The 22,093-nt window shown below is 51.2% G+C and overlaps 7 protein-coding genes across 7 annotated transcripts; 3 read left to right on the top strand and 4 right to left on the bottom strand.

Moving 5' to 3' along the window:
* Positions 1–785: 785 nt before the first annotated feature.
* On the top strand, positions 786–1,746 carry PVX_099815 (cytoplasmic dynein light chain, putative; the record flags this gene model as incomplete). Its single annotated transcript, XM_001614762.1, has 4 exons — positions 786–809; positions 999–1,040; positions 1,214–1,337; positions 1,661–1,746. The coding sequence occupies 4 exons, from the start codon at positions 786–788 to the stop codon at positions 1,744–1,746; spliced, it is 276 nt and encodes a 91-aa protein (XP_001614812.1).
* Positions 1,747–2,690: 944 nt separating this feature from the next.
* PVX_099810 (hypothetical protein, conserved) lies at positions 2,691–5,903 on the top strand (the record flags this gene model as incomplete). The annotated part of the gene is made up of 5 exons (XM_001614761.1): positions 2,691–2,927; positions 3,087–3,182; positions 3,359–3,490; positions 3,647–3,976; positions 4,131–5,903. 5 exons carry the CDS (start codon positions 2,691–2,693, stop codon positions 5,901–5,903), a joined length of 2,568 nt encoding a protein of 855 aa, XP_001614811.1.
* A 327-nt stretch (positions 5,904–6,230) lies between these two features.
* On the bottom strand, positions 6,231–8,363 carry PVX_099805 (fumarate hydratase, putative; the record flags this gene model as incomplete). The annotated part of the gene is made up of 1 exon (XM_001614760.1): positions 6,231–8,363. One exon carries the CDS (start codon positions 8,361–8,363, stop codon positions 6,231–6,233), a length of 2,133 nt encoding a protein of 710 aa, XP_001614810.1.
* Positions 8,364–10,008: 1,645 nt separating this feature from the next.
* PVX_099800 (hypothetical protein) lies at positions 10,009–10,902 on the bottom strand (the record flags this gene model as incomplete). Its single annotated transcript, XM_001614759.1, has 1 exon — positions 10,009–10,902. One exon carries the CDS (start codon positions 10,900–10,902, stop codon positions 10,009–10,011), a length of 894 nt encoding a protein of 297 aa, XP_001614809.1.
* Positions 10,903–13,194: 2,292 nt separating this feature from the next.
* PVX_099795 (hypothetical protein, conserved) lies at positions 13,195–14,043 on the bottom strand (the record flags this gene model as incomplete). Its single annotated transcript, XM_001614758.1, has 2 exons — positions 13,195–13,664; positions 13,920–14,043. 2 exons carry the CDS (start codon positions 14,041–14,043, stop codon positions 13,195–13,197), a joined length of 594 nt encoding a protein of 197 aa, XP_001614808.1.
* Positions 14,044–20,592: 6,549 nt separating this feature from the next.
* On the top strand, positions 20,593–21,643 carry PVX_099790 (hypothetical protein, conserved; the record flags this gene model as incomplete). The annotated part of the gene is made up of 1 exon (XM_001614757.1): positions 20,593–21,643. One exon carries the CDS (start codon positions 20,593–20,595, stop codon positions 21,172–21,174), a length of 582 nt encoding a protein of 193 aa, XP_001614807.1. The 3' UTR covers positions 21,175–21,643.
* On the bottom strand, positions 21,327–22,020 carry PVX_099785 (nuclear movement protein, putative; the record flags this gene model as incomplete). The annotated part of the gene is made up of 2 exons (XM_001614756.1): positions 21,327–21,754; positions 21,978–22,020. The coding sequence occupies 2 exons, from the start codon at positions 22,018–22,020 to the stop codon at positions 21,327–21,329; spliced, it is 471 nt and encodes a 156-aa protein (XP_001614806.1).
* Between the last annotated feature and the right edge of the window lie 73 nt (positions 22,021–22,093).

Here is a 22,093-nt window from a genome sequence, read left to right as displayed (position 1 = left end):
TGTGCGTAACTACTCGATTGAGCACAGGGCATGTTCCTCCCCCAGTGCTTTACTCCGCTTCTTCGGAAGGAGCGCAGCCATAAAGGGGGCGCTCAATCGCTAAACACTTTGAGGAAGTAGAAGGGGAACGTGGGGGAGCAGTTAGAACCCTCGCGTGGGTGATGACGTTGGGAAGTTTTTTCTCCAGGCAAGTTTGCCAAAGGGTGGTCAGTGATGAGCCCCTAAGAGAAAGAAAACAAAATAAAATAAAACAATTAACCGCTTCCCCGATTGACCGCCAATCCGATTAACCACGTCATCCACCCAGCTAGGCAGGAAAAAACCAAGCGCGCCGCCCAAGTTGGCCACTTTTTTCGCGGTAGGAAAATGTAGGAGGGGAAATTAACCCCATAAAGGCACCTCTTTTTTCTCCCCAACAAGGGGCATTTATATTTTGCCCCTCGAAAAGCTCTTTCACGCACAGTAGAGCGGCAGAAGGTGTGTCCTTTGGCCGACGTGGACAGAGCCCAAGTGCACAGTTGGACGCACGCAAAAAAGAGAAAAAAAAAAGGCTTTAAAAGGAAATAACCTACATGTTTCTCCGTCTCCCAAAGCGCGCATTATTTTTTGCCAGTAGGAAACAATTCTGTTAGTCTCAGTTTTGCCTATGTGGAGGAGCGTCTAAAAGGGGAGTGCAAGGCGATCACGAAGTCACGCAATCACACGGTCACGCGATCACTCTGCCGTGTTGCGACATTTGCTCATTTCACTTCTATGAACCAACCTTATCGAACTTGCCCCCAAACATGAACGACACGGAGAAGTTTGAGGTAATTGGAAGTGATGACGCAGCATGCACCCTGTGGGGGCCACTTGGAGGCGCCACTCCCTGCATTTGGCGATGCTAAAGAGTGCTTCGTCTCCGCTGGCTTCTTCGCCTGTCCCTTTTCTTTTCTTTGCCGCACCTTTTCACCCCCCCGGAATGAAGCACAAATAAATTAACTGTACCCCCCGTGTAGGACGAATTCGACATCGAGCTGATGGAGGAGATAGGCAAACAAGTAACTGCTCAACGATAGAGAGACGCAACGGTGGATTCCTCCGACGGCGCATGCGGGAGAAGAGAGCGTATCCACATGATGTACACTAAATGAGATGGCGTAAATATTACGGGTGTGCCTCTTCTTCTTCTTTTTTTTTTTTTTTTTTTTTTTTTTTGCCATCTTGGCCAAAGACCATTTCGCAGTTTTTGGAAAAAATGCACTACAATGATGAGAAAACGAATTTCTGGGTGTCTCAGATTCTGGACACTACCTTGAAGGAGTTGTCCAAGCTGAACAAGCCGTTTAAATACGTCGGTACGGTTGGCCCCTCCCCTGGGAGAACGTAGTGGAGTAGTCATCCCCACGCAGGCACTGGGGAGCAACACTCGATTAGGCAGCACACGCACAGAGGTGACTCCCCGTTTGGCGCTATTCATACAGATGAGCAGCCCAAAAAAAGGGACCCAGTCACCCCGAACGGCGTCCGCAACGCTTTGTTTAGTCGCTTAGCCGTTTAGTTGTTAACTTGGAGTGTTCCGCGGTGATCTGCCGAGTGTGCCCCCACAGCAGGCATCCTTCAAACAAATGGCTAGCCATGTGTGCAATTTTTTTTTTTTTTTTTTTTTTTTCCAAAATAGCTACCTGCATTTTGATGGAGAAAAACGGATCGCCGCTAACAACATCGAACGTTTGTCTGTGGAACGAAAACTCCGACGGTTCGTAGTTCGCGATGAGGAGAAGAGCAACTGAGCGAAATGTTAACCCAGAATGGGGTGTACGTGGGGGTGCGAAAGTTGCACACGCGAGTGAATGGACGTGAATGTGTGCGCCCTATGGAGAGGCCGAGCTGGAAAGTCCCCCCTACACACCTGCGAGGAATCGGGATAACGGAAAATATGCCAACACCTGAGCGTTTATCCCCCCCTGGTTTAAACATTCTATTTTGCCTTTATTTTTTCGCTTTTTTTTTACATTTTTTTCTTTTTTTTTCGCTTCTTTTTTGCCCCCCCCCGCAGGCCTTTGCAGCGTCCAAATGGGAAACGAAACTCTGGACTGCATCCTCTGCATATATGCCATAAAAACGTGAAGCACATTGCGCGGGAGGACTGGGTCCCTCCCCCCCTGTGTCCATCGCGCTCTTTACTTTTGCAATGGTTCCTACGTTTATCCGTATGTGTTCATCTGTATGTGCCCATCCGTATGTGCCCATCCGTATGTGCCCATCCGTATGTGCCCATCTGTACGTGTCCCCCGCCGCGATATGCTTAGCGCATTTTTTGCGAACTTTTTTTTTTCCCCCACCCCGTGAGATGCAATGCCTGTCTATGTGTGCACCAGGGGAAACTTCTAAACTGAATGTCATTGTAAAGGGGGGACGTCCCTCTTCTTCTCCCCCCGGTGAGTTCATTGGCTTTTGCCTTCCACATAACTGCGTTCGCGATGGGAGAAAGGGGAAAAAAAAAAAAAAAAAAAAAAAAAGCAAATCGAAGCAAATTAAATTAAATTAAATTATATTAAATTATATTAAATTAATCCCCTCTGTTCCGTTGATGAAAAAAGGGCCGCCCTATCCGTGGACCCCCCCTTTGTTGTGGTTCCCCAAAAGGAACGCACCCAAAATGTGAAAAGACAAACTTGCCCATGCTTGTACCCCCTCTAAATAACAAAATGGACGAGCTGTATCAGCACCTCAAAATTATGGACTACGTGATTATATGCCTCACAAATAAGTACCGGCTTGTCCACAGCTACGTCCAAGGAGTGGCAGACATCTTTGCCTTGACGGTTGATGAATACCATAAGCTCATTCAGAAGATCAGTTCTCTGTACAAAGAGAGCCTTCACAACTCTGTCCATGCTAACCTCGTCCAGCTGAGGAAGGATGTGGAGAGGCAGCGGGCGCACGTAACAGAGGGAGCGGCGGAAGCGGAGGAAGCGGCGGCACGGCTAACGTGACGCGGCGAGCCTGCTGTCGCTATCCTGATGCGGCTAACCTAACGCCACTAACTCGCGGAGGAGCTGCTCCACTGGCCAAGGACCCCCTCCCCTTTTCCCCCCCTGAAGGATAAAAATCTCACGGAGATAAAGGAAAATTTAAAGAGGGCAATCAAGCTGACCAAGACGGGGGAAGTTTGCTCGGCGGTGGAGGATGGAGAGAAGGTGAGCGCCGGTCCTAGCAGCGGTCCTAGCAGTGGTGGCGTCTTCTCCGTAGCGGTGACGTCTTCTCCGTAGAGGTGACGTCTTCTCTGCAGCGCCGGTGCGGCATCTCCCCACTCGCCAACACTCACTGGGGTGCCCCTCTTCTCATGGCCACTCCCTCCCCCCCCAATCCGAAGAGGCAAATTCAAATGGACACCAACCTCAAAATCGACCCCCCCTACGACACGGCAGCCCTGTACAGATTTAGGCACTACAGGAACGCCTTCCTCAAGAGGTACTCGACGATAACGAAGAACGGCAACTACTTGGTAGGCGCGATGGGGAGGGGCGACTCCCCCCATGTTGGCACCTGACTAGCCAAAAGGGTGCTACTGATTGGATACACACATGGAAGGGGCGTCCTGCTCCGCCCATCTTCTCACTTCAGCGGTGCACCTGTCCGCCTATCCCCTCACCCCACACAGAATGCAAACGAGCAGAGGAAGCGCTTCCTGCGGAAGCTGAAGAGCTCCGCGAAGGTCACCCAAGGGAGGAGCGACCAACCCGACGGCATCTTCAAAGACGAATACAAAAACATGACTAGAATTTTAAGCGAAAATAACATCTTTAGGGAAGCCCAACAGTTGAAGGAGGCGTTGATTGTAAATAAATTTCTCAGCAAAGCCAAGGCCATCGTGAACGACTTGCCTCAGTTCCTGTGTAAAATTATTGAAGAGTTCGAGCGGACGGAGTCGGTCGCGCAGGATAACATGTATCTCTTCGTCTTGCTGGCTCTGAACAAGTGGCTCAAGAAGGTGGGTCTTCTCTTCCGCGATGTTAAGCGATTTTCGCGAGCGTTTTCGCGAGCGTTTGCTTTGGCGTGTGTGTGTGTCTTTCCCCCCTTTGGTGCTTCTCATTTTGGACGCAACGGTATGATGACCCCCCTGCTTCTACACTCCCCCCACCCAGATAGTCACCGAGTGCGAACGCTTCATCACATACAATAAGACCAAAGGGTACAAGAAAAAAACGGAGAGCGCGGAAATCCACAAGAAGTTGAGCGATTACATGAATGACATCCTGCAGAGGGGAGCCGAGCAGACCATGGTCTTTAGCGAAGAGAAGAGTCTCTTCCCCTACCCACCAAACGTCAGCTTCAACGTGAATACCTCCTTCCTGACCTACTTCTTTTTGTACATGAATAAGAATATGTTCAATTTTGTGGAGGGGTACTACTCCACCTCTACGGGGAAGACGCCGGGGCGACAAGAAAAAAAAAAAAAAAAAAGGGTAAAGCTAATCAAGTGTCATTCGGCAGCCAAGGAGAGTAGCCTCTACATGAGCAGCGACGTTTACAGCTACGGGTTTCGCAACGAACGTGAGGAGGATGCAGAAGAGGAGGAGGAGGGAGAAGAAGCGGGGAAGACGAAGAAAAGGGAGGCGGGGAAGAAGAATGCGTCGGATAACAATAGGGGGGAGCGCCACCTGTCCAGCTTGACCTTCCGCATCAACCGAGAAGACATGTACCCCAACATCTTCCTAATCTGCAATTACCTCCTGCTTGAAGAAACAAAAAAAATCGTCTCCTCGATTTATGAAATTCAGAGGGGCTCCTTCGACCTCCTTCTGTGCTACGACGCCTCCGTTATCATTCAGCTGGTGACTCGCCTGTTTGCCAGCTTGAAGGAGCTCTTCACCACCCACGCGTCGTCACCCACGTCGTCACCCACGTCGCCACTCACAGCACCGCAGAGAGCCGAGGAGGAGGAGCCCTACTACGACGATCTGCGCAAATGCATCTCCCAATCGAATCTTAATTACCTCCCATCGGATTCCTACGTCAAATATGTGGGGCACATGCGACTGATGCTTTTGAACGTTTTGAAGGCACTCCACGCCATGACAAAGGAGGGGGAGCGAAGTTCCGTGTGCACCTTCTGGGACAGGGCGCCCGTCCCCGGGGGGGGAGACCAGCCTACTACTGCGGAGCAGCCTACTACTGGGGAGCGGCCTACTACTGGGGAGAGCTACACACACGAACGAGACCACCTCATACCTGTAAAAACCGGGTGCACCAAAAAAAATTGCTATTTCTTTCGCGAGGAAAAACGGGCCGACGACCCGAAGGATAGACTAACGCACCAAATGGAGGAGCAAACCAATAGAGCCATACAAAGGAGGGTACTATGTTATGACTTTTACAAGCTGGTGGCTGACCACGTCAAGGCGGTTAAGCTGCTAATCGAGAGCAGGTGCAACCGGGAGGAGTACACGGGAATTCTCCTCAAGAGGAACAATCGGTATAACATTGACGGGGGAGTTGGCGCCTCCGCCAGATCTGGCAGATCCTCCAAGGGAAAGAAGAGCACCCCTGTGCGGGGACGCCACCCAGTAGTGAGGAAGCCTTCCCAAGGCGTTGCCAGGGTGAGCGGGGTAACCGGGACAAGCGGGGCAAACGGGGTGGGCAGCGCGCTGGTCTATCTCCCCCCAACGGATGGCAAAGCCTCCCCGCAGTTTGCAAATAAGCCCGAGTCGAAGGGTAAAGCAAGCCAGAGGGGTCCCCCCAGGGCCGCCTCAAAGAAGGCAACCCAGTCAAGCGTTACCCCCGCGCAGACGGCCAAAATGACAGGCGGGCTATCATCCGCCAGGCTCAGCTCACAGGATGTACGGAATAAAAAGAAGCCTCCCCCCAAAAGGGCGTTAGCTGCGGGGAAGACGAGCGCTGCTTCCCCCAAGCAGTAGGAATGAGTCGATTTGCACGGAAAAAAGAAAACCCACACGGTGTCGCCAGGCGTCGCACAGGTGGTCCACTCCCAGTGAGGAACCCCAAACTTGGCATGCAAAAAAAAATAAAAAACTTCCGCAAAATGTGAAGCGGGTCTATTTTACGGCCCACCAGGTGGTATGATCTGCGAAAATGTAGAGGGCAAGCAGGAAAGACCGTGGGAGGGCCCAATACGAATCACTTCCCCCTGGTGCGCCTCGATAATTGAAGGGTGACTCATGCAGAGCTTCCATTCACTTCGGATCGCTTCTGTCCGCTTTGGATCGCTTCCCCCGCTTCGCCCCCTAGGAGGGGATCCACTGGTTGTAAAAATCGTTTCCCTTGTCGTCTATGACGATGAAGGCCGGGAAGTCGACCACGTCGATGAGGTGCACAGCCTCCATCCCGAGCTCCGCAAAGTCAATCACCTCTACCTTCTTTATATTCTTCTTGGCCAGTATGGCCCCAGGGCCACCTATGCTCCCTAAGTAAAACCCGTGGTACTTTCTGCACGCGTTCCGTACAACGGACGACCTGTTCCCTTTGGCTAGCGAAATTAGAGAAGCCTCATTCTTCATAAGTACTTCAGCATAGGCATCCATACGACCAGCTGTGGTGGGTCCAAAGGATCCACTGGCGTAGTTATCTGGAGTTTTCGCTGGGCCTGCATAATAAATTGGGAACTTTTTAAAGTACTCTGGGATGGGGATTCCGTTCAAGACAAAGTCATCTACTATTCTTTTGTGGGCTGTATCCCTGGCGACTATTAACTTGCCCGTTAGGAGAAGCAGAGTTGACACGGGGTGCTCGGATAGGCATTTGAGGATGCTGCCCATGGGCTGGTTAAGGTTAATGGGCACTCCGCCCTCCCCCGGGAGGCCTTCCCCTGATTGGTTCTCTCCTTGTTGATCCCCCCCCGGGAGCGCGGCCATCCCTCCAGTGTGTGCCGCCATCCCCCCGACCCGCTTCAAATCCTTGTACGTAATTTCCGGGAGGTACTTAATCGGCTCATGCTCCAGCGCCTCCATGAACACCCCCTGCCGATTAATCACGCACTTTATTTGCCTATCGGCTGAGCAGGAAACTCCAATGCCGATGGGGCAGGAAGCGGAATGTCGTGGCAGGCGGATCACTCTCACATCATGTACAAAGTATTTGCCCCCAAACTGAGCACCTATACCTAGCCCTTGTGCCTTTTCTAAGATAATCTGCTCGCTCTTAATGTCTCTGAATGCCTTTCCATAGCCCCCCCCCTGCTTCTTCAAACTGTCTAAGTACCTGCAGGATGCTAACTTGACCATCTTCAAATTCATCTCGGCAGACAGGCCTCCAATGACTACTGCCAGGTGGTATGGGGGGCACGCGGAGGTTCCGATTTCTTTAATTTTGTCGAGGAGAAAGTCGTACAGCTTGTCTTCGTTGAGGATGCTCTTGGTCTGCTGGAACAGGAAGGTCTTGTTCGCGCTCCCGCCGCCCTTGGCGATGAAGATCAGTTCGTACTTGGGGGCGGGCCCACCAGAAGCGGTACAAGTGGTAGTCTCGTTGGAAGCGGTATACGCGTTGGAAGTAGTGTACGTGGTAGACGTGGTAGGCGCGCTGGAAGTAGTGTACGTGGTAGACGTGGTAGGCGCGCTGGAAGTAGTGTACGTGGCCCCTCCGAGCGCCTTCCCCCCGCGCACGGAGCTGTAAATCTCAATCTGGCACGGCAAGTTGTTCTTCGTATTCGCCTCGCTGAACATGCTCAGGGGAGACAGCTGGCTGTAGCGAAAGTTGTTGTTGCGATAGGCGTTGTAAACGCCCAAATTCAAATACTTGTGCTCGTAGGTGGTTAATATTCCCTCGTCCTTTTTCCCCAAAATGATGGCCGTACCCGTGTCCTGACATCCAGGCAAATTCTGCTCAGCACTGATCACGGCATTTTTAATTAAAGTCATCGCTACATACTTGTCGTTCTTGCTGGACTCCCCATCATTCAAAATGTTGCTCAGTTGCTTCAAATGTTTTTTATTTAAAAAAAATAATATTTCTTTAAATGCATATTCACACAATTTAGCTAAAACGAATGGAGGAACGTGCAGGTATTCCTTTACTCGTTCTCCTTCATTTTGCCTGACCTGTTCAGGTAAATTTTTCAATTCTCCATTGGGGTGAAAAAAATTTTCTTCATTTTCGAAATTGTATCCATAGTACTTACTTTGGTTAATTGGGTTGTCCCTAAGTTTGATCACTTCAATGTATTTGCTTAGGTCATCGATTCGTCTGTACTCCGTTTCGTCTTCTTTCCCCTCTTCAAATTCCAGGACGTCTAGGAAGTTGCTCAGTGTGTTTATGTTCGCCTTGTTGAGGCGGAAGGGGTGCTTCCCGCCGAGGTGCGCGCCTCTGCTCAGGCGCTTCCCGGGGGGGGGGCGGCAAAGCGGGATCCTCGCAAAGTTGCGCATTTTGTGTAGCCACGTCGGGGGCGTTTGGCGAATTGCCAACAGCGAGTTGTTAGCTGCGTGTTGCCAGTTGCTCAGCTGATGTAGAGGTGTGTTCACCCCCGGGGCCCTTCCTGCGCAGTTTTGCGAAGCAGCCGAGGGGAAGCGCGCCGCGAAATGGACAAACGGGAAAAAAAGAAGCAAAAGAGAGGAAGCAAAAAAAAAGAAGCAAAAGAGGAGGAAGAAAAAAAAAAAAACAAAAAAAGGAAGCAAATAATAGAAGCACATACAAATAAGGAACAGGTGCATATGCGCAGCCGCCCTGTGCCGACGTTAATTTGTCATTCCTTTGGTCCTTATAAGGCGGCCCCTCTGAGCTTCCCTCCCCGCTGCATTCCCAACTGTGATGACACAACGGGCGAGCAAGAAAAAAAAAAAAAAAAAAATTCATGCACTCAGCAAAATAGGAATTCTCCTAACCTTGCACGTGCAACTGCCATCATGGAAGAGGCGATTTTGGGAGACCGGACGGTTGGCGCTTTTTTTTTTCGCGCGAGGTGTGTTGCGGGGTAAGTGGCACTTAATTTGTTTTTCTTTTATTTGCTTTATTTTGCTTTTTTTTTTGGCTGACAACGCCTCTTATACAATGCGTTGTCGCTTGTTCTCACTGCTGCTATGCGCGGAGGTGAGAAAAAAAATCACACGTGAAGGGCCGCGCGAAGAACCGCCCAGTCACGCGATCATCGGAGCAGCATCGCGCATACACGTAAGCTACACATGCGCGTGGGGAAGATAAAAACGGCACACCACTCTTCAGATCTGCATCGACGTTGGTATTTCCCCACGACGGGGATGTATGCAAAGGGCAAATGCAGTGTGTAACCCTGTTGAGTCCTCCACTTGTGTGTGAAAAAAAAAAAAAAAAAAAAAAAAAGCTGATCGTACAGGCGAAAACAAACAAGTGAACAAAATGGCTAGCGCTGTTAAAATAAAGAGGCACACATTTGCAAAACGTTCAAAAGAGGAAATAACGTATTGGAAGAATGAAAAAAGGACGGAAAAAAAAAAGATAATCTTTTAAAAATAAAAAAAAAATTAATTTTACGTAAAAAAATAAATTGGAAAACTTATCATTGTACAAGTGAACGGGACATGCATGCGAATGGAGAATGCGGCGTGCAATCGACGGACAACAAAATCAGGGGAGCATTCTTCATGTTGCGAAATACACAACGCATGCCCTGTGATGGGTGTGTGCCTCAACAGGTAAGACGCATTCCGCGCCATCGAATGGGTATGCACTGCAAAAAAAAAAAAAAGAAGGAAAAAACAATACTTTCAAATGAAGGTGCTCCTTTGGAAAAGGGGCGCGGGGAAACACCTCCCACAAACACACCCTCTGCAACCCCCCTCAACGTGAAATGGCGAAACTGCACCGCCGTTTGGGAAGCGCAGTGTGTCAGTCCGTACTGCGCTGCGGGGAAACACTGCTGTTTTATTTTATTATTTTTTTTTTCTTCTTCTCAAAAGCTACTGCTCAGAATTGGTTCGCGCCGGCCGCGTCATCCTTCGGGAACTCCATTTCGCTGCGAACCTGGCGGCAACGGTTGCACTGCCGTTATGTCATCTGTTGTTTATTAGCGGAAGAGGTGCTGAGCTTTTCCGCCGGTTACGCTTCTTCCTCCTCTTCTACCACGTCCACCACGTCCACTCCCTCTTCCTCCTCCCCCCTGGCTAAACACTCGCACAGCCCGCTGAAGCTGTACGTCAGGGGGTTATAACTGCGCGGGGGGTTTTCATTGTCCTGGTTGCTGCCGTCTGAAAGCCCCTCCTCGTTCTGCCCCCCTCTCCCATTCTCCGCCACTGAGTTGGCTTCCCCCCTCTTCGCCACTTCCCTACCAGCGTTGTGCACATAGTTGGTGAAGCTCTCATCAGTTTTGTAGGCCAGTTCGTACGAATCTATGTGTTGGTTCATGGGTGAGTGGTCCCTCTGTGTGCCCATCAAACGGTTGGGGTGGCTGTACATGGCTACCTGCGTGCGTTCCTCCTGACCACAGCAGTCATTGCGGTAGGCCTGGTTCTGGTGCTCGCCTTGGCTGCCTCGTCCGAAGCCCCCGTGGAGACTCGCCCCATTTAGGGGGCCACCTTCCACAGCCGCGCTCTGCTGTATTCGCCTAGTGAACCCCACAGCAGGGCCGCTCAAGCCGCCGTAATTCACCTGACACATGCCATCCAAATTCGTGTTGTCTCCAAAACTGTTTACTCTACCCTGCAGGGCATTTTCCCCATGGAGGTAGGTCAATCCATTCAGGTGCTCTCCTTCATTTTTCAAGAAAAAAAAATCCCCTATGTTGTAGTTGGCCATACCATTCGCACAATCGTTCATCAGCATTTTGTGCAGTTCCTCCGTTCGACCCAGTTCACCTGATGGGTCCTCCTTCGGGAGGTTCCTTTCCCTTGAGTTGTAAATGCCCCCATTTTCTATGCCCTCTCCGTTTGCATCCACACCACTGCAATTGGGGGTGCAGTACAGGCTTGTCTTCCCCATCAGGATGTTCTTCATGACGGTGTCGTTGCCGCTTTCGCAACTGCCGAGGCTGCCCAGGTTGCCACGACTGGCGAGGCTGACGAGGTTACCGCGACTGCTGAAACTGCCGAGACTTCCATGACTGCTGTGACCGCTGTGACCGCTGCGACTGCCTCGCGGGTGTTCACTTCCATTCGGTAAGATCATACCATCTTGAGTCGCTCGGGCCCCCATGTCCTTTTCGCTCACTCCGTCCATCCGTCTGCCTGCGGTGGTACCTCCCTCCACGCAGTTACTAATGTAATTAAAAAAATAATTCTTCTCCTGAGTGTTGTAGTTTTCCGTTTTTGTTTCGACTCCTCTTTGGGGGGGGAGCCCATCCACATTGAGGTACTGCTGACCATTCGGCACATCCGCACTGGGGTAGTGCTGACCATTCGGCACACCCGCAAAGCTGTAGTCGCTACTTCCCTTTTGGAGAGTCTTCACCTCAGTCATGCTCCTCTGCGAATTTATTTTTCTGTAAATGATGCTCAAGTCGTAGGGGGCCTCCATCATTTGGTCGTGGACGCTACTGGCACTTGCGCGGCTGCTGTTTGGGGTGCCATTATTCTGGTGGCTGTACATGTGGGGTATGCTCGTCTGGACGTTCCTCAGGCTGCACAGGTTGGCCACTCCGTTCGCAGGCAAGTCGGCACCGCTGGTGCCATCAATGAGCCCATTCGTGGTGAAGGCAGACGAACCCCCCCCAGCAAACACACTCGCGGCACTTCCCCCAACCCCGTTGTGGCAATCCCCCGTTTGCCTACACTGCCCAGAATATCCATTTTGCACATTCAGATGATTTGTAAAATTGTCTCTCAACAGAAGCATCTTCAATGCTCTGTCTGATACGCCGTTGGAGAAGGAGGCACCTTCGTAGGTTTGTTCCGCCTCGGGGGGAGGGTCCTTCGAGTGGCCCTCCGCGTGGCCCTCCGACTGGCCCTCCGAGTTGTTCCCTGACTGGTTATCCTCAGACTGGTTATCCTCCCCCGAGTGGCCCCCCTCCGAGTGGACATCTCCCTCGGACCCCATTTCGCCCTCCTCCTTCGTGTCCTTCAGTTCCGCGGGCTCTCCGCCCGAGGCGCTCTCCCCACGGGCCGTTTTCACCAGGGGGTGCGTGGCCATCTGCCTGTTGGCGAGGCTCAGGCTGTTCATGTTTTGGATCAGCCTCTCCAGGGTGAAGCGGTTAAAGCGGTTAACGCGGTCTTCCTCGGGAGCGGCGCGGTTGAGGAGGTCTTCCTCGTTGAGCCCCACGCAGTTGAGGGGGTCTTCCTCGAGAGTGACGCAGTTAAACCTGCCTCCCTTGAAGTCGCCTCCCTGACTGGCGCAGACCAAATCGCCCGCGCCATTCACCCCGTTCGAGCTGCCCCCCCGCCCAACGCTGTAGTTAAAGCGTAGCCCCAGATCGTCGCAGTGGTCCAAGCAGTCCACGCTGCCCAGGTTGTCTAAGCAATCCACGCTTCCCAAGTTTTCCACGCTGCCCATGTTCTCCTTCGTCCGGTTCAGATACGCCACCCCGTCGGCGTAAAAATTGGAGCCACTCTTCACCTGCTCATAGGTAGTCGTGTTGGAGTCGAAAATGGAGTGCTCTGGGTTCTCCTTCTTTTTCATCTGGCCGAAAAGGTACTTTTCTGCCTGCACGTTCAGGTGGTTATATCCCTCCACCTCATTCAGCGCCTCGAAATTGTAGTTGGAGTGCAGGTGGGAGTGGAGGTTGCCATGGACGTTGGCATGGACATTGGCATGGACGTTGGCATGGACATTGGCATGGACGTTGGCGTGAACGTTGCTGTGGACGCTCCCCTGATCCAACTCGTTCACGCTCTGAAAGTTGCCCACAAAAGGGTCTGCGCTGGGGAGGAAAACCTCTCCTGAGGGGGAAAATCCATTCTGGGCGGGTTCACTGGGTAGCTTCGCCTTTCCCAGCTGATCTCCGCCCACCATAAAGCCAAAGAACCTCGCGGGGACACCTTCCCCCTGACACCCGAAACTCCTGTCGTCATAGGTGACCTCCCTGCATGATGCCTTGTCTCCCATTTTTGCAACTTCTTCGTTTGGATTGAACTCTCCGTTTTGGGTGAAATCCATCTTGGCAAAGTTTTCTCCTTTTGGGCCTCTGCTTTTAGGGGCGTCTCCCTCTGCGAGGAAAGGGGTAGGAGTAGGGGTGCATCAGTGGCGCACCAGTGGTGCGTTAGCGTGGGTAGGAACAGCGAATGGGGGATCCCACAGGGAGGGAAGGTCACCCATGAAGGGAAGGTCGCCCAGCAAAGTTGGCCACGCGTGACGTCAGGCGCCGCCCCTCCCCTCGAGCAGACACTCACTGTACGTCTTCTTCCCGTGGCCTTTTAAAAAGTTAAAAGCGTTTCTGTGGGAGCCGCGCGCGTCCTTTTCACCTCCTTCCAAATGGCCCATCCCAGCGTAGCGGTTTTTATTCCCCTCAGGGGGGGTTTCCTCCTCGTCCTTCACGATGTACAAATTGCTGTTCACGCTGAGGGGGTCCCCCCCGTTGATGTCGGCATTGCCATTGTCCCCATCGTTGCTTTCACTTTCGTCCCTCTTCTTATTCGTTTTTCGTGTGTAAAAACTGGGCTCGTCTCCTCCTCCCTCTCCCTCTTCCTCTTCCTCCTCCGCCTCCGCCTCCTCCACCTCCTCGTTGTACATTCGGTTCATCAACTCGCTGCTGGAAAACTTCACGGAGGGGTCCAGCTGGTTTATGTTGTGGGCCATCGGGCACTTGTCCGCCTTGGCGCAGTACCCTTCGAGGGGGTAGTGAGTGGGGGTAGTGAGTGGGGGTAGTGAGTGGGGGTAGTGAGTGGGGGCAGTGATGGGGGCAGTGATGGGGGCAGTGATGGGGGCAGTGGGCAAAGGTACACGAACATACGAGGGTAGAAAACGCACATGTCAGTAGGGGGGCGATCCAAAACGGACACAAAATATAGTGCAAATAAAACTATCCCCACTGCCACAAAACGGGGGAGAAAAAAAAAAAAAAAAAAAAAAAAAAGGCTAACCATCCAGAAAGTACTTGGTGCATAGTCTTAGGGCCTTCCCAGATCCTCGTAGCTCTTCCTCTGTGTGGGCAAAGGTACACTTGGATGCTTCGCAATAACTGCCCGAGAGGAATGTATAACACATTCTTGTCTGCCAGAAGGGGAGAGAGAAACATAAAAGGAACCGAACAAAGTGATGATCACATCCATACGATAGCCAAACGATGGGAAGACATGTGGAATCCCCCAAAAAAAATGTACCTTGTAAAATTTGGGCATGGGTCTGACGTCCAACTCGCCATGCGCCCAACTACACTTGTTGCCTCTGGCGCAAATTCCCTTCGCGTAAAAGGAGCAAAGCTGCGTTTTGTACAGCCTGCATGGAGGGAGAAAGGGGAGGTAGGTGGGCATGTCTGTGGGTAAAATCGTGGGGGATACTATCATGTGCGTCTGCACAGAGCGGCGAATTGAAATTGGTGTTTCTATGTACACCTACATTTTGACTGCAAGGGGGTGGTTCTGTTTCTTCCTCTCTGCCACACGTTTTTCTCTTTAAAGCGTGGCAGCGGGGGGAGTGTGCGACGGCGCTTCTATATTTTGGAAGCTACCCCCTTAAACGAATGTGCCTGTACGTGTACTGGCGGAGCTGCACAAGAGACCCTTTCGGTGCAACTCAAATTGGGCACTCGGGAAAAAAGGCTCTGTTCCCCGGGCAGATGCGCAAACGCTCAGCAAACTGCGGTAAAGTGGGAGATGTCGTTAGCGGCAAACTGAGTGGCAAACTGGGCGCCGCCGCGAAGATCACACGCGCGGTAAAAATGCTGTGGACCCAAATCAAGAGCATACACACGTGCACTATTAAAGCAAACGGCACTTAAAAGACATTCAAAATGGTCAACTAAATTGTCATTCCATGGATCAAAAAAAAAAAAAAAAAAAAGGACGTGGTGGGAATGGGAGTATACAGAAAGGGGGAACTACACACAAGCAGCTGTGCATACAGGGTCGTTAAAAAGGGGGGCGGCTCCACGAGGAGGAAAAAAAAAAAAAAAAATAAAAAAATCTATACACATATATATAAGTACGTATGCATGTGTAACCCCTTCAACGGGGGGCACCTTAAAAATCCTGCGCACAATTAATAAGGGGCAAAGATGGGGGTGGCAAAAAGGAGGATACCCCCTTTTGCTTTAAAAATCGGTGGCTTCTCTCGCTCAGTGGCTGAGTCGGTGAGGCCGTAAATGCGGGCAACACGCAGGGGTGTATCTACTCATATGTGTAGATCTCCCTTGGGGTGCTCGTACACCTGGGCGCGTTTACTGATTACTCTTTTTTTTTTTTTTTTTTTTTTTGGCAATACTTTTTACAACTGGGCTGGAGAGTTTCCTTCTCCTCCTCCTTCCCGCGTGAACGTTGCTACCTGCGCACTCTCCTTTCTCCTAAAGAGTAGCCGCTATGCCCGGTGGCCGCTCTCTCTCAGGAAAAAAAAAAAAAAAAAAACACCACTAAACAACAGACATAATTTGGCCAGCTCAACTTCTACTGCATGGGTATGCTTACGCCTCACGCACGCTTTCGTACCCTCACGTGCACGTTTAAAAAAAAAAACCTCCGCAGTGGGCACAAGCAAAACGCAGAAATGCTTAAAAAGGGGAAGGCAAGAACGGAAGTGTGGTCCCTCTGAATGATGTGGGGACATGTGCCTGCATGTAGTTTGGGGAAATGCAAGTCGAGGCTCACTACTTGGTGGTGGGTGTGCCGTGCAGAAAGAAATGGCGCGGTTTGGCTGCACTGCGCGGCGCACTTCTCTCTTTGGCGTCACTCAGCCGGGTGCTAACTTGAAACGGCTGCCCACACAAAAATGGCATGCAACTCGCTAAACGTAAGAAGGGCAAAAAAAAAAGAAAGAAAAAAAAATCACGTGGTGAAACCTATTCGATGAGTGCCCTTTTCGCATAGGGGCCACAATCCACCTGTGCATGTAAATGTACCACACGCATGCACACGTTTGCGGCGTTTGCGGCGTTTGTGGCATACACGGGGGGCGCTCCAGAGGGAAATTAAAAAGCGAGGAATTAAAATAAAATAAAATAAAATAAATAGATAGATTGATAAAAGAAACTTCTCACTGGGAGCACACAATCCGCCGCGAACACTTTTTATAATGACGATAGGGGATGCTCGGGGGTGGTTAAAAAATGTTGTGCAGATCGCCGGGCTGGTAGATTCATAAACGGGCGCGCGGCGAGCGAGCGGTTTTAAATTGCTGAATACTCCTCGCCGGGGAAACAACTCCCTTGCGAAAAAAAGAAAAAAAAAATGTACACTCGAGTATGCACACAGGAGAGACTCGTTCCTTTGCGTAACTTCCCCCAACGCAGTGCCGCAAAAGTGGGGACTTCTCTATGAGGAAGCGCGTGGGAAAGAGCAGCTAGGTGTGACCGCGTGGGGAAGAGCAGCCACGTGTGACCTCGTGGGGGGACACAAATCTGTTCACCAACGGAGGATATGCTTTATATATGTTTTTTTTTTTTTTTTTTATTTTATTTTTTCCTCCCGTAGGTTACCTCTATCTGGTAGGCAAACTGCCCCACTGATGAGCAACTCGCAGAGGGAATTCCCCAAAGGGGGTATGCACACGGATGGAAATGCAAGCTGGGGGGAGGAAGTCCATAAGCAGATGCATGCGGTGAGCAGCGTGTACGTATGTACCTACTTGTGTACACTCGTATGAATTAACCATTCATGGGATATAGTGCCCCTCCCCAAAAAAAAAAAAAAAAAAAAAAAACGCACAATGAAAAAGGGGCAAACTGCCACAAAAAGGACGCTTCGCACTCAGCAAGGGATCGCTAGGAGAGATGTCCCCTCACCAAAGAGGAAGGAGAGACACACAATGACTGAAGATGCAACCAAATCGATTGGTACAACTTATAACGCGGGGTAAGTGTGAAGGGCTATTCGCGTGATATATTTTATCCCCTTTTTTAAAAGTAAAATCTCCTGAAGATGAGCTCAGCTGCGAATACGCAACGGGTCTACACCTAACGCTGGGCCACTTCCAAAAATGAGAGGCTGGAGTGGGAAGAAGTGGTCCAGTGGGCACCGCGGGGGGAGTGCATGGGTGGGCCGCGCAGGTGATTGGCATAAACTCGTATGTAAGTGCACACGTGCAGGGGCATTAAAAAGAGGAGAGTTAACAAGGCGTGTTAATAATCGTTGGAAGTGCAGCGGGCTTAAAAAGGGAGGCACGTCTCTACATGCGGAAGGCTTTCAAAAGGCAGCGAAAAAAGTTAATAAAATGGGGCAGCGAAAAAACATCTCACAGGGGGGAAGACACACCGAGTAGTCATGTATTTGAAAAAGGGGGCACCATCCAAAAGATCACTTAGGGGGGGGTAACCCTCCGTGACTGTAATGAAGAGCAACACGTTGGGGGGGCACCGGTGGTTGGCTGCTTCCGGAGGCACCCCCTCTCCACCTGGTGTGCTCCTAAAAATAGCAGGTGAATCGCCCAGTCGGTGGAACGTAACGGCACGGAGATACGGAAAGGGAGCACTTGCAAATGAGATGAGATGTATCTCAAATTAATCGCACATAGCACAGCAGCTGTAAAATCGCCTGCACATGTTCAGGTGTATTTCTCCCCAGTTGGCAAAGGGGTCAATCTATGCCTGGTGAAGGAGTGCCCCCGCGTGGAGAGTACTACGTGGTGCATACTACGTGGAGTGTGCTGCGCGTCGGGGAAAACTTTCATTTGTGGGCACGTGCAACTACAGACAAGGCGCTCACAAAGTACCCACAAAGTACCCACAAGGTGGAAACGCAGGATTTCACAACGGACGAGCAGGTTGAAGTGGAGTTAGTGCACTTACCTGCCGTGAACTTCTTATCTCACGGAGCAGATGAGTGAACACCCGCTGGCGTGTCTAAGTGGCGCATTCACACAGATGTAGCTCTCCCCACCAGCAGATGACGCAGACTGAGGAGGATCAACTGGACGTAAGAAGGAACTGCGCCCTTACCTTACCACACCAAATGGAAGATTAAAAAAAAAAAAAAAAAAAGAGGAGTGAATGTGTTTCAGTAAGATGCCTCACTGGGTTCATAAATGGACACAACGGAGTGGCAGCACTGGCCATCCATCTGGGGAAGAAATGAAAATGATTAATCTGCGCCGTTACAAAGGGAGTTAAAAAAAGTGTAGCGTTGATGGGTATTCAAAAGGGGAAGAGGGAGCAAGGCGACAGGGCGTGTCCTGCTTCACTCCGGGGGGTGCGCGCAGCTGTAGGCAAGCACGCATCGACGGAAGCACATCGACGGAAGCACATCAGCTGAAGCACATCGACGGAAGCACATCAGCTGAAGCACATCAACGGAAGCACATCAGCTGAAACGAATCAACCGAAACGCATCAACCGAAACGCATCAACCGAAACGAATCAGCCGGCGCGCACCCCCAACTTCTACAAACGGGCAAAATTAAAAATAAGGCAAACGAAGGCTCTGGGGGGACTTCCTGTGGAAGGAAGCTTAATAATGGGTGGAAAAACACTATGAAGTGAAGAACACGATGAGGTGAAGAACACGATGGGGTGGAAAACACGATGGGGTGGAAAACACGATGGGGGAAAAAACACGATGGGGTGAAGAACACGATGGGGTGGAAAACACGATGAGGTGAAGAACACGATGGGGTGGAAAACACGATGAGGTGAAGAACACGATGGGGTGGAAAACACGATGGGGGGAAAAACACCATGAGGTGGGAAACACGATGGGAATCCTTTTTGTGACTCTTTTTTTTCATCTAAACTGGAGGTTGGTTTAAAAAAGGGTTTTACAAAACTGTGTTGGGGGGAAGAAATTTATTTTAAAAAAGGGGAAGCGAAAAGGGGGAAGCGAAAAAGAGGACATGCAAAAAAACCATGATGTGGCGTACTGGAGCCAGAAGCGACCGCCCCGCTTACGCATACCCTGCGAGCACATGTTGGGTTCCTCAGCACGTTGGCCGTTTCCCCCGGGGGAAAAGTTGGGCTAACGGGGTGGCGCTGGAACGGCGCTGCATGCAAATGCACACGGGGCTACCCCCCGCGTCATGTCAGCGCGTACTCGCAAGCGTCCCCGAAGGGGAACACGCACACACCAGTGCTAACGCGCATGCAGACGTAGCAGCGAACGTGCATGCAAACGTACGTACATACGTGAATACATTTTTTTTTTTTGGGTGCTTTTCCCACCCCCCACATACGAAGGAGCGGTGTATGTACATCTGGCAACGTCGCCCCGCTGCCCGGTGGGTGCTCAGTCGTGATACTTCCCCCACCCCTCGGGGGCTTAATTCCCTTGGTCCCCCCGTCCGCCCCTCTATGCTCAGGTTCTCCTTAAGGGGTACGTGAAAAAACGCGTACAAGGAAATGCGTATCCGCATGTGTATGCCCACCCTCATGTGTGGCATACCCTAATGCGTATGCTTATTTGTTAGCCCCTTCTGCGGCACATCAGGGCGGGGAGGGGCCGCACCCCGAAAAAGAAGCCAAGACAAAGTGCACCAACCAGCGAGCAGCCAGCCCGGCTAGCCATGCAAAGCGACGAACGGCGAAGCGAATTAAACAGCTAGCCCCTTTTTTCGCACCTCCCATTTTATACATCCACAGCTTTTTAGCTAGCCATAGTGATCCCTCTACCGTAAAGGGGCACAAAAAAAAAAAAAAAAAAGTACCCTCAAGGGGGCAATTATCTAAACAATAAAATAACCCCCGTTGCTTTTGCGTTGACCGCTTTTCCAACGGGCATCAGAATCAGTAACCAGATGTGCCCCCGCCTGTAATTGTTTCGCAGCGGGTGTGGATGTGCACATGGGGTGACTGTCACGCTGGGTCTTCCTTGGAAGTGCTGCTTGCCCTACGCGGGGCATTAAACAGAGGAGTGCCTCCTGCACACATAGTAGAAGGGGTCCTAATCAGCTCCATCACCGGTGGGCGGGATTTTCCCCTTTAAGCGCAGCTGCCTGGGGCAGCGCGTTCCCCAACCGTTGCTCGATTCATAGAGGGGAGGAAGGGGGGAATTCTTTTTTAAGGCAACTCGGCGGGCAAAACAAAATTGCGTAGCAACTCAGTTGGCTGTTTTTTTTTTTTTTTTCAATCAACTTGGCAACCCCGCATGGCGCGTTTCCGATCCGCAGGGCACCACCCCCACGAAGTGTAATCTCCCTTTTGAGGGGCAAGCCCGTGGGAAGGAAAATAAAAAAAAAAAAAAAAGCAGCAGCAAAAGGTAGCAAAAAGCAAAACAAAGCATAACATCACATCGCATCGCAGCAACACCCTCGCACGAACGCAACCGCTTGTTCAAAGCTTAACCAGCGAAGGGCACTTCTGTTGGATCACCCCCCCCGGTGTGACCTCCCCAATTACACATCGGAAGGGGCGCTTAAAGGGACACCCCGCCGCATCTTCTAAGTGAAGTTAAGCGAGCGAATCGAATGGGTATCCCCCCCCTAACGTACACATCCTAAGGGAGAAATTTTTTAAATTGACAGTGAAAGCCTCCCCATAGTGGTGCTCACACGTACGCGCGTGTATCTATAGGCTGCGCGATTGGAAAAGAGCCCCCTCCGGTCACCCCAGCGAATCCCCCGCACAGGTGCAGCCGCCTACCTCCTCTGCCGAAGAAACCGCTCAATTGGCAGCCCAAAATGAGCACCCACATCGAGAGACTCCAAAGCGAAGACGAGGTGGCGTTTAAGCTGAAGGGAGAAATCGCAGCAATCGAAAAGGAAATCAAAAGTTGGTTCATCAAGAGGAGACTTAACATGGAGCTGAACTACTCCCTGCATAACCTCTTCACTAACTATAACATTGTGGGACTGTCGATTAATAAAAAAATAGACTTGAAGGAGAAGATGTTGTGGCACGACATAGTCAATGGGAAGCCCACACTAGAGGATACACTCAGCTTGGATGCAAAGGAATACAAGGCAGATGTGTATAGGAAGATGTGGGAAAACAGCACAACTACAGATAACCCCTGTAGGCTGGTTGGCTCAATTTTCTTTCGGTGCCTAAAAGGCAATTACCAGTTAACGGAGCAAGAAAGAGAGGGCACGTGCATGCATAGCTTTTTAAATTTCACCCACTGTAGAAAGGCGTTGAAGCTGCAGCAGGCCAACAACATAAGGACTGCCCTTACGAAGCAGAGTGCGGAGGACACCCAGGCGAAGGCGCTCTTTGAGCGGAGGAGCGCTCTGCTGGGGAAGTTGACGGGGAGCGCTCCCTAGGGCGAGGTGGTTCAAGCGGTTGGCGAAGCAGTTTTTGCGGTGGTGAAGCAGTTTCTGCAGGGGCGCTTCTTTTCCCCAGGGGGTGCCCCTCAGACGTTGTGCTTCTCTCCAACCGCTGCGCTCCTCTCCAACCGTTGCGCCTCTGACCACCCCTAGTACTTGAGGCCGCCCATGAAGGTGCGCGCGTCGGGCACCTGGCCGTTGAACGCAGCCGATGAAAAGTCAAACGTGGGGTACTCGTGCTGGAAGCGCTCCAAAAGAATTTGCTTCCGAGTGTTATCCTCATCAACGGCATTGATGCACTTGTGCCCCTTAAAGACGCTGCTCCACGTTTCTGCCTTCCTCACTTTGGTTAGAAGGATGTGCAAACTCTTATCTTCAATAAACCAGTAGGAGCAGCCCTCGTCGATGAGGCCGGACAGCTCCCCCTCCAAAAAACTCTCCATTCCTTTCAACCCAATTCGCATTCGCCTACTCTTGAGCTCAATGTCTAGGTCCTTCTTGCTAACCACTTTGGAATTCATGTTGATGAATATGTTAATCTCGTCGATGCTCTGCTCCCACTCGTAGATGACGACGCCTGCGATGGGGGAGGGGGGCACAAAAGGAGAGCAAAGAATGGGAAAGCAAAAAAGGAGAAAGCAAAGAATGGGAAAAGACAACCTTCCTTTTGAACTCCCCTTTGGGATAGGTGTGACAAACGGGTTGCTCCCAACATAGAAGGAAAAACAATCAACAGCAGGGCCTCATCACATCCACACATGAGAGAAGCTCCATCGACTGCCACCTCTCATGCGCCTCACCATTGTTTAGGTATTTGTGCCTCTTTGAATAAATGTCACCCATTTTGCAATGCTCCAAAAGTGGCCCCAGGGGAGGAAAAGGGGGAGGTCTCCAACGTTTGCAAGATTTGGGGGGA

This window comes from Plasmodium vivax, chromosome 7 (assembly GCF_000002415.2).
Source record: "Plasmodium vivax chromosome 7, whole genome shotgun sequence".
Lineage (NCBI taxonomy): Eukaryota > Apicomplexa > Aconoidasida > Haemosporida > Plasmodiidae > Plasmodium > Plasmodium vivax.
This window is presented reverse-complemented; position numbering and strand designations above follow the sequence as displayed.